At 44.3% G+C, this 13464-nt stretch overlaps 1 protein-coding gene across 1 annotated transcript; it reads right to left on the bottom strand.

Moving 5' to 3' along the window:
* Window positions 1-6360: 6360 nt before the first annotated feature.
* LOC144988234 (uncharacterized) lies at window positions 6361-13382 on the bottom strand. The gene is made up of 2 exons (XM_078938395.1): window positions 13250-13382; window positions 6361-12951 (listed from the first exon to the last, which is right to left on the bottom strand). Exon 2 carries the CDS (start codon window positions 12745-12747, stop codon window positions 6982-6984), a length of 5766 nt encoding a protein of 1921 aa, XP_078794521.1. The 5' UTR covers window positions 12748-12951; window positions 13250-13382; the 3' UTR covers window positions 6361-6981.
* Between the last annotated feature and the right edge of the window lie 82 nt (window positions 13383-13464).

Below are 13464 nucleotides of genomic sequence, written 5' to 3' on the forward strand. Positions count from 1 at the left end.
TCATAACGGTTTTGTGGCGACTTAGCCTTTTAAATATGTGTAATGACAGATATATTCCTTCCAATGCCAGACATATATGATTATATATGATTTAAAGTGTTTCGGGTCAGAGGGCACTTTCTATTATTTTACTTTCAAACCATAACTTATTTGGGTCACAGGAATTATAGAAGTAATAACATGGTTTGATAATAGTTTCAAAATTACGAGGTGTACTTGAACGCCTCAAGGGGAGGGATCATAAGATCAGAGCTGCAGCTGCGCTAACAGTCGATTCAGACCGTCGCAGACTGTAGCCGTGCGGCTCGATGGGAGTCTGCTTTCTTGTATTAAACGATTTTGGAGAAACTTCTCTGCAATGCCGCGTTTTTTTAGTACAGTTGTGCGTCTGATTATGACAAAAATGAATAATAATCGTAGCTTGTTTAGTCAAGGGAGAATCTTGCAGAAACCGCTGTTTTGGACCGTATCACCACCTCGTCGTCGATTGCGATTCAGAGACTAAGTTGATATCTTCAAAACAAAAGCATGTCTTGAAATTATTTTTTTATTGTAAATCGAGGCGCATTTCTGACATGTATCTTCAATTCAAAGAAAATTTTGTGGTACTAAATTAAAGGATCAGGTTTTCGTAAATAAATCGTTCAACGTAATGTTATTTCAACCGGAAGTACTTGTGCCGCTTCAGAAAAATGTTACATGTTGAGTAAACGTAACTCATTAAAAAATTGTTTTAGCATAACATGAGATTTACTTAAATAATCCATGATTATACAATTTAAAAAATGTAATGTTTGTATGTATAAACTTAAGATCCTTAAACAAAATTATCAGAAAATATTTATTTGAAAATAAATCAAAATCGATTTTTAAAAAAAGGCTGAGCAAATGTTTACTCAATGAAACGAAAAAGTTTAGAAATAATAACTACACCATAATGAAAACTTGATGTGACGCTATAATGATTGCACACAAGGACCTCTGGGTATTATATTTAAAAAATGAGTATGAGCCCAGTGTTTGTTAAAATGTTAAAAGTTATAAGCACTATAGTTTTAAATACTCACTCCAATGAAAATGCTGTTTTCTGTGTTTGTAACCTGTTCTTGTGGCATTTTTTTCATGATGAAGGACATTTATAAAGAAAATTAAGATCGAGATTGTATTTGAGTATTTGTTTATTCTAATCGTTATGAACCAGGAGCAGATGCAAAATTGTCGTCAGATAAGGATCATATTTGTGATGCTGTGCGGGCATCAACCTTCCTGCTCCATGTCATTCTGATGCATCCACTTGCAGATAACTAGATTTATGTTCATCTTAGTTTTCCTCTTCTGACCTGGCACTAAACTGTACGGCTGGATAGCTCCAATATTCCACCAGTAATGTTAGGTTGTGGTTGTGAGGGGCTATAAGATAGAGGGAGAGCATGTAAACAGATGGCTGATGGGAAGGGGATTGTCTTACTCCAGGTTATCAGTCTTACTCCAGGTTAGATAGATAGACAACTTTATTCATCCATTTGGGAGGTTCCCGCATGGAAATTGACAGTCCCCACCCACAACTACTGTAGCTCTGCAGAAACTATGTCCTAGAAAACGACACAGAATTGTTGATTTTGGCTAAAAATGGCATAACCATAATTAAAAGACCACTGAGAACACTTTTACGAAAGATGATTGGGGTAGGACTTTAAAGCTTTTTAAGCATCTACTCATCCTTTTCCAAAATGAGTTGACTGTTTGATACCAGAGTTAATGAAACATCAGAGGACATAAGATTAATATAATGAAATCAGCGAAGGGTCTTAAATTCAAGCCTTAATAACTTGCCTATAGTAAATCCAGTGAATGTTTTCCATAATCACAAGCTCAAAGTTTCTATGTAACCGACATCTCGTGCCCACATATAGAACAGCATGCGGTGCATGAAAGAACATGCAGAACAATGGCCTCGCGCTTGAGGTTTCTGTGACAAAGAAACCCGATACACTTGTTATCCGGCCTTGTCATTTTCCTACTGTCCAGACGCTGTAATCATTAGCGCACAACAGTCAGATTGCAGGACCAGCAGAGTCAGGAGAGACGTTTTTATTTGTTGTGACAGGTGGAGTTGGGGATTCTGTCGAGGTCTTGTTAAGACTGTCAGCAGCTGCCATTAAAGCTACAGAGAGCATTGGTATCGATGCAAATCCACTGGCAACATTATCCAAGCTGCCCTTCAGATTAGCCTGAGCCTAATGCTCTGCTAACCCTGCCGAGGCTGACCTTTGCACGTCACTGCTTATGTACGAGCGCGGCGAGCCCGTGTACGTAGGCAAAACGCACACTCAGTAGGAAAAAACGGCAACTGGCAAATGCAATAGTCGTGCTTTAATTGATGAAGAGGCCTCTGCGCCACAGAGGGATTCCAGGAGAGGCGATATGACAAGTCGGACTGTAATGGACATTTATTATTGATGGCGGGGTCAATATTGGAAAGTAGTAAACATACACTCGCTGCTCCTCTGTCACTGTCATTTGGAGCGAGCTCAGTTCCATTATCTGCCACATGACCGCTCAGTTAGAAAGCTATTTGCCAGATTAAGACAAAAACACAACTATGTTGTTTTTTTCATTAGATTTTCAAATGAAGACAAGCTGAATTTTTGGAGAAAGAAGTAAAGAAAAAGGAGACTTTTATTTAGTCAAGGTTTATCAGCCTTAAAAACTGTCAGGTTTCTTACAAGAGGAAATTTATGAAGACATCAAACCTGAAAGAGAAGCAACTCCACGTTTGCACAAACTGGGACTTACGTACAAAAGACGCCAAAGTAACATTCTTCAAGGATTTAAATGCCACAGTGAAGTACAGTAACACATGCTATTAAAAACAAAAACTGAAAAATAAATCCACACAGTGGAGGTTGTATCATCATGTGGGCATGCACCAACAGCATATTCTCCTGACTACCTGCAATGTAGTTTTATGCTCTGTAGAGGTCCTTTCTAAACCGAAACATCTGACAATCACTGCATACTAACGAATTAACTCCTTTTTATTTCTAGAGAACATTTGGGGCTTCTCAATGATACCAATGGTGAAAGTGTGGGGCTTTTTAGTGGATTTAAAGTCCCACTCCTTTAGTATTTTAAAAGTGTTCCTTGTGTCGTTTTCTAGGATATAATTTCTGCAGTTGTTCTTTTGAAATTTACCTTTCATCTTGGCGCTGAGAATTTCCACTCACCCTTCTGTCAACCATTTCTTTACCTGCTCTCCCGCTAGCTTACAGAACCTCAAATCGCCAACCTAACATTACTGGTGCAACATAAATGGCAAGCAATTTTGGAGCTTACCAGCCGTAGAGTTTAGAGCCAGATTCCAGCTCAGACGAGGAAAACAAAGACGTACATGGATCTATTTGTCTGCAAGTGGATGCATCGGAATAGAGAGATAGAGAGGAGCAGGGAGCTTGTGGCCCGCAGATTGTAGCTTCTACATGACAAATACGATCTTTTCAAACAGCATTTTTTTCATCAGCTCCTGATTCACAACAATCTGAATAAAGAAATACTCAAAAAAGCAATTTTAAGTTTAATCTTCATAACATATGTCCTCTATCATCAGAAAAATGCTACAAGAACATGTTAAAAACACCCAAATCACAATTGTCATTGGAGTGGTTCTTTAAACCAGTGTTTTTCAACCAGTGTGCCGCGGCACACTAGTGTGCTGTGGGAGATGGTCATGTGTGCCGTGGAAAATTGCCCTCGTTAACTGATTTAATAACATTTCCCATCTCCAGGAAATCAGCTCTTTGGTCATCCAAACAGGCCCAGATAAAACACAGAGTAGTTAAGAATATGAAAGATCATAAAATTCTTTTTTCTTTGTGTTTATTTGATTCTATTAAAGACATTTTGATAAGAATGTTGATACTGCGATTTAGCCGCAGCTATAACTGTATTAGGAAAAGTCCCGTCCCTTTAACTGTCTCTGCCAATCATTCTTGGAGGCTCAATCACACGTCATCAGTCTGACCAATCAGAAGGGGTTCAAGTCTTCACTTCCTTGCTCAGATTCTGCTCATAGTCACTCAGTTCTAACAAAAATACCAGCTAAAGCTCGTCTTTAGTGGTGTAGCTTTCCACAGAATCCGGTGTCAGACCGTGGAAAAAGTGAAAAAAACAATGAAGCTCAGAGACGCTTGTCTTTCTGCATTTGGCGGCTATTTGCACTACATCTCCCATGATGCATTGGGTTAAAGTGACACCGTCTCAGCGTACAATGAGTCTTCCTTGTTAAACGTCTTGAAACCACAACGAACACACATCAAACAGTTTTTAAATCTTCTAACTTAATTTTTATGATATCTTTTAGAAAAAACAGCTGCAACTTCCAGCTTTTTCTGCCACAATTATCACAAAAATGCATGTGAGATTGCAGAGGGGCTGTAGATCAATGTAGACTATGAGTTTGTCCTTTTTTTAAAATTTTCGGATGCACACTATAAAGTGTGCCATGGCTCAAAAAAGGTTGAAAACACTGATTTAAACAATCGTTTGTTGTTTCTAAGGTGAGTTCAAAGCCTCTGTCAACATTGTTCCCATGGTTTTGCAGGTTCGGCATCACAGGCTGTTACAGCCCAAACATTCATTTTAGGGGTTTGCTCTCACTTTTAGGTCATTTTCAGGGAGGAAACAATAGCGCATTTTGCTCTGACGTAACTGGTATGTTGATTACTGGATGCACATCGGCCTGTCTTCATTTGTTTTGAACTGGACAACCTTCAGAGACAACAAGGAAATCAGCGCAGGAAGCTGCTTGAGTGAAATTAATCAGAAAAGAAAGGCTGACATATGAGGTCACAGGGCTGACAATCACTGCTGGCCGCATTATTGCAGAGATGCATGGGCAGCACACACACAAACACAATGCCTTTGGTGAATCACATCTTTGAAACCACAGTGACTTGTACAGCTAAGTTAGGCTGTGGGCAAACCAAAGATTTCCATAATGATGTTTGTCTTTTATATTAAGTTCAGTAAAGACTCTGGAGAATTTCTTTTGCGTCCTATTTTCTTTTTGGATCTGGGATTCATCTAAGACCTTCCACTATAGGCTCTATTTTGACACCATATTCCACTGACCTCTGTTTATACATCACACCACAAAAATGATTAAAGGAGTTTTTATCTGTGTGTCTTTTTGTTGTTTTATTAATTTTAAAGAAAAAAAAAACAATTTACTCTCATGTTTCCATAATTTAACATTAGCTGAACTGATGTAAGGATTTAAATAGAAATACCAAGCAGAAAATGAAGTGATGTGTAGTAAAAATTATATTTACCATAACTTTTTCATTCAATTTTGGCTTTCTTTTACAAAAGTATGTCCCAAGCATTTCATTAACATTTGATGAAACTCTTGTCGGCATTGAAAGAGCGTTTGTGCAAATGACAAAAACCACAAAAATTAAACTTGGACTGAGCTTTTGGACTTATTAGGACCAGTGCATCTAAAAATAGACTTTTTATTATTATTTCTTTAATCTAACCCTCACTGCCCAAATCCTATAATTATCAATTAAAGAATCCGTGTTGTCCTATCCTGTGTTCCATAATTTTGACATATTTTTCTAACATTTCCCTGCAGACAAAGGAGTTTTCATTTTAAAACATCCCTCTTTTACCTTGTATTATTTGGTTAAACTTCTTTATTCTGTGTAATACAATACTACAAGTGTTTTTTAGTTTGTTCAGAATTCTGCTAAATGTACTTACCGTGTCTTAAACAAAGTGCTGCCCCACCCTGGTCCTAGAACTCCATCCATCCATCTTCTAAACCTGCTTAGTGTCTTTAGGGGCTGCTGGTGCCTATCCCAGCTACTGTTGGGTGCAACAGGTCCCCAATCATCAATCAAATTCACACCTAGAAACGATGTAGAATCACTAATTACCCTTTTAAGCATGCTTTGGGACTGTGGGAGGAAACTGGAGAAAACCCACGCATGTACAAGGAGAACATACAATCTGCACACACCAGCCAGGATTTGAACCAGGGCCTTCTCACTGTTGACTGATGTGTCCAGTCAACCTGGTTCTCCAGCAAGGTTGGGCTTCCTTAAATAAATGTTTAAAGATTTTAGTGATTCTCCTTATAAAGATTTAGATCCTTGGGCTTATGGATGTGATCTGATGGTTAATAAACTAAATGATTTTTTTAAAGAATATTACATTAGCTAACCTGGAAACATTGTTGTTGGGGAGGACTGTGAGGAAGGAGGACTGTATTGCTGATTCGGGTTAGGAGTTTAACCGTAAACAAGATGGGGTGTCGGTCAGGACACAGGGAGGAGGAAAAAGGAGAGGTGACTCCACTTGTCAGACGTTCTGCATTTATTCCTTTGCTGAATATTCCAATTTAGTCTGTAAACAACAAAAATCCTCTCATCACTAAATAAATAACACAAATAGCCCTGCTGTAAATACATAAATTACATAAAACAAGAAAACTGACTCAGTATGTCATTATGAAATAAACTCCAAATAGGCAAAATGATAGGTAAATTGGCAACCTCCAGAATAGGCAAAATATATAAATATATAATCAGATTTGCTTTAAACCTCATAGAAACAGTTACAACAGTGACACCTAGCGGCCGAGAAAAATAACTGCACGAATAAAACGAGCGAAGCATATAAAACAATGGATTCAAACACTTACGTTTTCTCAGTTACTTAATATTGAAATACAGCAACTGGAATGAACTGTGGTGTTAGACAAGGTTTTTTGGCAACTTAAGTCTCTCTCTCTGCTGCTGGTCCAGAGCACATGGAAGCAGGAACTAGCTCAACAAATCCAGAAAAACCACCGAAGAAGAAAAGGAACTCGGCATCACTTCCTGTGATGTCATCAACAATGGGCTGAGCCTTCACAACAGCCGCCCCCAAATGTGCAAGGCACATTTGCTTCAAATAAACATAAAGTGCAAACTGAAACTAATCTTCCCCAGATGGCAATGCAGGTAACAAAACTAAACGAGCAACGGGTCGGGTGTACACATGTCCATTTATCTCAACATCAGCCGACCGGATGTGTCCATCATCACTCTGATGAATCTTAACAACTCTTCCTATGGGCCAGGAAGCTCGGGGCAGCTGAGAATCAACTAACATGATCACTGCACCCATGTAGAGTTCTGGGGTGGCTGAATGCCATTTCTGCCTGGTCTGCAAGGTGGGGAGGTATTCCCGAAGGAATCTTGCCCAAAAGTGGTCGGCGAGCACCTGTGAGTGCCGCCAACGTCTCTGACTCAGGATCTCAGTGTCTGGATAGACCACCTGAGGCAGCGATCCGTCAGGCCGCCCCATCAGGAGACTGTTAGGTGTCACAGGGTCAATGTCTGCCACGTCCGCAGAGACGTAGCCCAGAGGTTTAGAGTTAAGGATCATCTCCACCTCCAAGAGCACAGTAAGAAGCACTTCCTCGTAGACTGGTTGGGCTCCAGCAGATGTGTATAGGGCCGTCTTCACAGAACGAATTTCCCGCTCCCACACACCACCAAAATGTGGAGCTGCTGGTGGGTTGAAGTGAAACCTAATTTTCTGCTGAGCAAGCTGTTGCTGTAGGGCAGGTTCCATGCTTGTAAAGGCCTCCTTGAGTTCACGTTCTCCACCTTTGAAGTTGGTCCCCCGATCAGACCAAATCTCCGCTGGTGTCCCACGTCTGGCGATGAATCTTCTTAGGGCCATGAGGTAGGCGTCCACGTCCATGCTTCTCAGGAGATCCAGGTGCACTGCTCTGGTTGTCAGACACTTGAAGATTATTCCCCAACGCTTTTCATGGCGTCTAGCCACTTTAACCAGCATTGGACCGAAACAATCCACACCAGTGGAGTAAAAAGCTGGCTTGAATATTCTTAGGCGAGCAGCTGGCAGGTCTGCCATTTTAGGGATGGCTGGTCTGGCCCTCCAGCGCCGGCATTCCACACAGGTGTGTTGGTATTTGCGGATGGCCTCCCTGCCACGTAATATCCAGAATGATCTCCGCAACTCCGCAAAGACCCGCTCTGGACCTGGATGGTGGAGGTCTTGGTCGTACCTTTTAATCAGCAGCAGCGTAACTGGATGTGTCGGATCTAGGACGATCGGGTGCAACGTTAAGTCACTAAGGCCCTCTAACCGACGCAGCCGACCACCTACTCTTATTAGGCCTGATGACTGGTCCAGCTCAGGAGAGAGGGTAAGTAAGCGGCTGCTAGATGAGACTGACTTCCCTGCTGCTAACAGTTTGTAGTCCTCTGGGAAAGACTCTTGTTGTGCCTGCTGTATGACAAGTTTCTCCGCTTGGCGATACTCTTCGGCGATCGGAGGAGAATCTGACGGGCTCGATGCATGGAGGGCATGGACTTTAGCCTCGATGCACTCCTGCCAGGTCTTGTAAACAGTAGCATTTTGGCTGCTTGGTGAAGTAACTGCTAAACCACAGTAGGCAGTTTTCCGAAGCTCTGTAGAGTCTTCCTGTGGCTCTGTGCTAGGTCTCTCTGGCCAGGTGTCTGGGTCTTGGAGAAGAAAAGGAGGTCCTTGTGACCACCTATTATGCTCTGTGAGGGCTCTCAGGGGTTTCCCTCTGGTCAGGTCATCCGCCGGATTGTTGACTGAATCCACATAGCGCCAGGTACCATTCTTTGTGAGCTCTTGGATCTCGGCTACTCTTCCTCCGACAAAGACCTTATAGCGACAGGATTGTGATTGCAGCCAGGTTAAAACTGTTGTGGAGTCGGACCATAACACCATCTGATTCACTGTCCTGGTGAGTTCTTTCTCCAGGACATGAGCTAGTTGGGCAGCTGTGAGGGCAGCGCAGAGTTCCAGACGGGGAATCGATTGGACGCGCTTAGGAGCCACTCGTGATCGTGCAAGAATGAAGGACAGGTGTACCTCACCGTTGCTGTCTTGAGTTCGCAGGTAGGCCACTGCTCCGTAGGCTTGCTCAGAGGCATCCGCAAAAATGTGGACTTGGTGCGTGGTTTCTCCTGAGGTTGTACTTACAGGCACATAAGGCCGTGGGAGAGACAGCAGAGGTAGAAACTGAAGCTCTGCCTCCCAACTGGTCCAGGCTTGAAGTAGTTCTGAGGGCAGGTTGGAGTCGTCCCAACCACGTTTCTTGTCCCATAACTGCCGAATGATGAGCTTTGCGCGGGTGGTGTAGGGCAACAGATAACCTAAGGGATCATACTGTGATGCTAGGACTTTGTAGATGTTCCTGAGAGTTGGTTTCTCATAGGTCACGGACCTATGTTTGTAGCCCAGGGTGTCTGTCTCCCAGTTCCAACTGAGGCCAAGGGTAGATTCTTGTGGATCTGACTTATCTTGTGCGAGCCACAGCTCCAGGCTCTCAGATCTGGCATCTTGAGGTAAGTGGCTGAGTACACTTGCATCGTTGCAGGCCCACTGGCGTAAATCAAAGCCTGCTGATGCTAGGAGGGCTCTTAGACGATCCACGAGGGACTTGGCTTCCTCTGATGAGTCCAGACTCTGTAAGCAGTTATCAACGTAGAAGCAATTTTCCACTGAAAACTTCAGGTCCTCAATGGGATGGCTCTGATCTGCGACGAGGCGTTGAAGAGCATAAGTGGCACAGCAGGGGCTGCATGTTGTTCCAAAGGGAAGGACCTGCCACTCAAAAACTCTCGGAGGTTCATCCACTCGTAGGTCCCGCCACAGGAACTTGAGGAGGGGGCGATCGCCAGGAAGGAGGCGGACCTGGTGGAACATCCCTTTGATGTCACCACTAACTGCAATGGGGTGCTCTCGAAATCTTAACAGGACTCCAAGCAATGAAGCCCCGAGGGTGGGGCCCGGTAGGAGGAACTGATTCAGGGACTGTCCATGGTACTCATGAGAGCAGTTGAAAACCAGCCGGGATTTCCCATTGTGGCTAACAAGATGATGGGGAATGTACCACTCCTCTTGGTGAAAGGTTTCTTGAGGGACTTCCTTCACAGCACCTGCATCTATGAGTTTCTTTATTTCTTTCTTGTACACCTCAGCTTGTTCTGGGTTCCTCAGAAGGCGTCTCTCTGTGCTGCGCAGCAGAGCCAAGACAGAGTCCTTGGGTGCAGCTAGCAGTGGCATGTCTGGGTGGCGCAGTAATGGGGTGGCATATCTGTTGATGCCGTTCACCTCTGTGCGGATTGTATTGGCTTCGAGCATGTCCACAGCCTGTTGGTCCTGTTTGGAGCGAACAACTTCCTTTTCAGGTCGGTACGGCACGGTGTCCATTTGCCAGAGCCTCTCCACATGCTTGTAAAGCTCTTCAAACTTTGGTGGGGATGAGGTAAACAGGCACTGCACTGCATTGGTAGGCCGCCCCGTCAGGTGAACTGGGCCTTGGAGGGTCCACCCTAGTCTTGTGTGAACTGCTGCTGGGCTGCCGGGGGGACCGAGTCTGACTGGCTCAATTGGTGTGATGAGGTGAGGCTGGTCAGAACCGATAAGGAGGAACGGTTCTGCATCTCTAAGAGCAGGGATAGGAAGACCACGTAGGTGGCTGAACTTCTTCTGCAGGCGTTCAATGGGATAGGTGTGCTGGGCTAGGCTGAGACGGTTAGCTGTAAAGGCACCCTCAATCTTGTAGCTGGTGTGAGGCCGAGCCACTGAGGAGATGTGGAAGGTCACAGCATATCCATGCAGGACCTGAATATCCTGTCTGACTGTGCGGAGAGGAAGATCTTCAGGTGTCCCCTTAATGCCCAGAGCTTTGGCTGCTGTTGGTAGCAGCATGGACCTTTCAGACCCATCATCCAGAATTGCAAATGCGCTCAGGGTCCGTCCACCATAATGGATGAGGATGGGAACCACCTTCAGCATGACTCGGCTTCCTGCTCCTGGTCGATCTAAGTAGAGGGTGTTGGAGGCAGAGCTGGTTAAGCAGCTTTCTTGTTTGGCTACTTCATGAGAAACTCTTTCAGTCTTTGCATTAATCTCATGAAGGGGCAGGAGATGCTTTCCATTGCACAAGCTGCAAGGTTTCTTTAATGTGCACTGAGCAGCAAGGTGGGTTCGTGCACAACGCCAGCAACGCCTATTGACTTGAATCCAGTCTTTTAGCTGCTCTTTGGAGAGTTTGGCAACTTCACCACACTGACTGAGATAATGTTCATTGCTGTCACAATAGGCGCAGTACACTTTACTCTTAAACTTCTCTTTCATGTAACCAGCTTTAGATGACAAGGTTGGTTTTGACTCACCAGCGCCATGGAGGACCATCACACTTTGTTTGGCTGTACGAGTCTCGTTCTTCATGCTCGGCCTGTCTCTGGAAGTCTTTGGAGTGGTTTGGTTGTCAAACCCTTGACACCAGGACTCATAGCGTAACCACTCTGACAGGTCAATTAAGGTGTGGCTGGTTCCTGCCTGCTTAAACTGGTGTCTGCGGAAATCAGCACGCTGTTCAGGTGGAAGCTTGCTGAGGAGACGTGCAACGTGTGATCCACAGTTCAGTTCAACTTCACCTTCAGGGCCCAAGGTTTGCAGCAGCCCCACCAGAGACTGTATTTGGAGGGCAAACTTCTGAAATGCAGCAATATCTCCACGCTTCACTTCCGGTGCATCGAGAACACTGGCTATCTTTCTGAGGGCAAGTTGATGGGGTTGGCCAAACTTATCATGGAGAGCTGCCAGTGTGTCGGTGTAGGGGGTTGGAGAGTTCAGATAAGCATCCGCTATAAGCCTGGCTTCTTCCAGCTTAAGGTGGTCTACTAATACTTGGTATCTGAACAGTTCGGTGGTGTTAGCAGGAAGCAGGTTCTCTAGGGCTATGCGGAGCCTGGCAAACTCACTGGGGTCTGGATTTGTGAACTTAGGAATGGTAGGTTGAGGACCTCTATAGAGCTGTTCAGGTACTGCAGGTGGCATGTGGGGGTTAGCAGGCTGAATGCGTGGTGCTGCCCTCATAGCTGGAGATGGGGGCTGAGTTGGCTGAAAGAATGACTGCTTTGTATTTACAGAGGCTGCAGCCAGTGGTATATGTGGTGGAGGAGGAGGAGGCCACTGGGGGGAATTATCAGAGTCTCTAAAAGAGTAATATGCTTGGTTACTTGCCCCTTCAATCTTTAGCTGCTTCATATCCTGCTGCAGGTCTTCTTCAGGTTCAGGCCAGGGGGGAGGATCAGGCCAATCACTCTCCTCCTGAGGTTCTAGCTTAGGAAAGGATATCTGGGGAACTTCAACTCTGAGATGTTGAGCTGGACTGTGGGACTGAGCAATTTCTGATTTCAGTGTCCGAGCGACATTGATTAGCTCTTTGATCTCGCTTCGAGCTTCGTGCAGGTCCTTTAAGCCCGACTGGATCCACTGTTGTGACTGAAGCAGCTTGGCATTCTCCTCTTGAATAGCTCTGATCTCTGCAGAGAAGTGGGGGCCGTGGTGTGGTCCAGCCTGGTATGAGCGTGTGGGTGCAGACAGCGTTTCCCATCCCCTATTTCTCCTCTGGAAGCAGCTTGGGGCTAGCTGAGGCGTCTCGGAGTGAGCAGCATTCTCCATGAAGCTTCCTGAGGGAGCTTGAGGTGGTTGGAAGAAACTCATCTGGGCTGGGTCCTCTTGCAGGGGGGCGAGAGTCCTCAGTGGCGGTGGTGAGCTCCACTGTGGTAGATCTCTTGGCTGATATCCCACATAATCTACTTCATAATCTTGAAGTCTGACAGGACGTCGAAACTGTCTCTTGGGCCTTACATCAGGGTGCATCTCTTCTGCGAGATCCATCTTGAGTACTGTTATTCCGGCTCGAAGGACCAGAATGTTGGGGAGGACTGTGAGGAAGGAGGACTGTATTGCTGATTCGGGTTAGGAGTTTAACCGTAAACAAGATGGGGTGTCGGTCAGGACACAGGGAGGAGGAAAAAGGAGAGGTGACTCCACTTGTCAGACGTTCTGCATTTATTCCTTTGCTGAATATTCCAATTTAGTCTGTAAACAACAAAAATCCTCTCATCACTAAATAAATAACACAAATAGCCCTGCTGTAAATACATAAATTACATAAAACAAGAAAACTGACTCAGTATGTCATTATGAAATAAACTCCAAATAGGCAAAATGATAGGTAAATTGGCAACCTCCAGAATAGGCAAAATATATAAATATATAATCAGATTTGCTTTAAACCTCATAGAAACAGTTACAACAGTGACACCTAGCGGCCGAGAAAAATAACTGCACGAATAAAACGAGCGAAGCATATAAAACAATGGATTCAAACACTTACGTTTTCTCAGTTACTTAATATTGAAATACAGCAACTGGAATGAACTGTGGTGTTAGACAAGGTTTTTTGGCAACTTAAGTCTCTCTCTCTGCTGCTGGTCCAGAGCACATGGAAGCAGGAACTAGCTCAACAAATCCAGAAAAACCACCGAAGAAGAAAAGGAACTCGGCATCACTTCCTGTGATGTCATCAACAATGGGCTGAGCCTTCACAAC

The sequence above is a fragment of the Oryzias latipes genome, chromosome 20 (genome assembly GCF_053564925.1).
Source record: "Oryzias latipes strain Hd-rR chromosome 20, Olatipes_Hd-rR_3.1".
In the NCBI taxonomy this organism is placed as follows: Eukaryota; Metazoa; Chordata; class Actinopteri; order Beloniformes; family Adrianichthyidae; genus Oryzias; species Oryzias latipes.